Source organism: Loa loa, assembly GCF_000183805.2.
Source record: "Loa loa unplaced genomic scaffold supercont3.2, whole genome shotgun sequence".
In the NCBI taxonomy this organism is placed as follows: Eukaryota; Metazoa; Nematoda; class Chromadorea; order Rhabditida; family Onchocercidae; genus Loa; species Loa loa.
Genome location: NW_018108182.1, coordinates 1,043,221 through 1,045,756, shown reverse-complemented (window position 1 = coordinate 1,045,756; position 2,536 = coordinate 1,043,221). Strand labels below are relative to the sequence as shown.

The window sequence follows — 2,536 nt, the reverse complement described above, 5'->3', positions numbered from 1 at the left end:
AACTTGTCTTTTATTGTTTAATTTTTTTTTTTTTTAGAATTTCATCATTTACGCATTAATTTTTCATTAGTCAATCAATAATTAAATGTTATATTTCAATATTAGAGTTTAATGTTAATGAAATGATAGATTTTATTCATTTACTTTATACAATATTTCATCTTCCTTTTCTTTCGCCTTCTTCTGCGACAGCGACACTATCAATTTCAGGTGGCCGTTGATCGAGCTATTCGAGTCCTTTGTCACGATAAATTTTCGGTAAAAAATAAACAAAATAAAAATATAAGCCTATATGAGTACTATCGAATGTTTTATTTAAATCAATAATACTAAAATTATCCACTCATTCTTTCTTTAAATGTACTAAAACCTATCAAAGTTATACTATTTAACTTATTAGATCAAAAATCATATTTTTTATCTAATTAATTAGACTAATTTAGGCAGTATGCAATGCTCGTGGTAGTAATTCATGCATATTGCATAAAAAAGCTCGTATCTTCCAGCAGGATGAAAAAGTTTTTTGCAATTTTGGATCATCCGGTAAGTTTATTTTGAAATTTATTGTAATATTTTAAACGATTTTCTTATTGTGATAAAATAACTTATAGTATTAATCAGATATGAAAGAATTTAATTTAATATATTTTTAAATTAAAATTCAAAACTTTGAAATTTAAATTTAGTATTAGCAAACGAGAAAGCAGCAGTATTCGGTACACACGGTGTATTATTCACGATGTCACATCTTAGTGAAGCTTATTTGGTATCTTCAACAGTTGTTAAAGGGACCTTATCCATTTCCCTTGGACGTTTACAGTTCCCAAGTTTAGATTATGATTTCACTGTACGCATGTTTTTCACTGAATCACAAAATGGTGATCAGGTCAAAGTTTATTTCTCAAATTTATTTTTAACTTTTAAATCTCTCTCAAAAAAAAAGAAAATTTATTAAATTTCAATAAATTTTATAGTCATAAATAGAAAATATTTCAAACATCAATTAGAGAATTTTAATTTAATTTTTTTATTATTTTGAGATGAATGATAAGTTGAAGAGATGGAATAATATGACTGAAAATTTATACTGAATTAAACTTACTTATAATAAAGTAAATTTGAAGTTGAAAAGGAGTATTTCAATCCAACTTTATACTATAAATGTAAGTTTGAATATGAATTTGAATTGAATTTTATTTCAGTTCACAGAATTATGTAATACAATCGTACAGGAAGCTCGTTATGGAACACGTGACGATGGTACTCTCACGCTTACCATTAACGGTTTTTTTTCTCATTAATTTTTGTACAATTTCTTCTTCACGTATGATTACGTGTTATTACGTCATAAAAAACAAATTACAACATGATCTGGCTATTGATAATATAAATGTGACATTTGTAAGTGACAAAATTAATTTCAAGGAGTTTACATAAAGCAAGATGAACGTGGTGACGTAGAGGTCAATTGTCGTCCAAAGCATATTAGTTGCTCACCGTCTGATGGTATCATACATGTACGTACTAATATGGTTGATATGGCTGTTCAGGTTAGACTTATTAAAATAACATTAACTTCCCTAATTACTATTTTTTATAATTTTGTAATATTTTCAATATTTAAAGAAATTTTTCGACTATTTTAAACTGATAAATTGACAAAAAACGAAAAAAAACAATTTTACTAATCAATCTTCTTTTTTTTTTTTTTCATCTATTCAGCGTAATTAATCAAAAGTAACGTCAATAAATATTATCAACAAAAATTCATCTGAGGGCAATGATCCTTCGCAAAAAAAAAAAAAAGTTAAAAAGAAAATTTATAGTTTTTTAAAAGAGAAGATTTGAAATACTTATAGCGATTTGTATTTATAGTGATTAAATAATTCTAAAAGAATCAAGTTACAGTATTATCTCAGAGTTCAAAGTTCATTTAGACTCTTATAATTGTTATACAACTTTAATTTTAAAAAAAAAAAAAAAATTTTTTTTTTGAAGCAAGATGATAAGGCATTTGTGAAGAGAGGATTGAAACGTGTCCATGTGAGTCGTAGTGGAATGGTTGTCTCCGATGGTAATTGCATCACATCAATGGATCATTTTGGAAATATCGTCTCATCAACATGAACAATAATCATTTATTTGATTATTATTGTTATTATCATTATCACTACTATCACTATCACTATTATAATAACCTTCTCTATTCATTATAAAATATATCCATTACATTTTTATTCCACTAAAATATCATAATTTATTACAATATATTTCCTCTCTTAATACCCAATTGAAAATGTCGCATATAATTCGTACATAATATTTTTTGAATACAAAAATTTGCATTTTAATTCAAACCATAGCTTTATGTGCTGATTTAAATTAATTTTTCTTCTGCTTATTATAATTTTGCTTGTTTACCATTTGCGCCTCACACTATTTATCCTTCTCTTTTTGATTTATTTCTCTCTTACACTCATCAAAATGTATGTTATTTGTTTTCATCAAAAATAATTCATTTCGTTATTTGTATGTG

General features: G+C 25.5%; 1 protein-coding gene across 1 annotated transcript in view; it reads left to right on the top strand.

The window, feature by feature from the left end:
• LOAG_16413 (hypothetical protein) overlaps positions 1-2,199 on the top strand; it is a gene marked incomplete at its 5' end in the record, with an annotated part of 3,858 nt that extends 1,659 nt beyond the window's left edge. Inside the window, 6 exons of the mRNA XM_020449065.1 lie at positions 211-258; positions 444-543; positions 687-886; positions 1,203-1,284; positions 1,426-1,550; positions 1,999-2,199. Coding sequence (XP_020307524.1) covers positions 211-258; positions 444-543; positions 687-886; positions 1,203-1,284; positions 1,426-1,550; positions 1,999-2,127 — 684 coding nt within the window. The 3' untranslated portion in view covers positions 2,128-2,199. The remainder of the gene's footprint in view (positions 1-210; positions 259-443; positions 544-686; positions 887-1,202; positions 1,285-1,425; positions 1,551-1,998) is intronic.
• Positions 2,200-2,536: the final 337 nt, after the last annotated feature.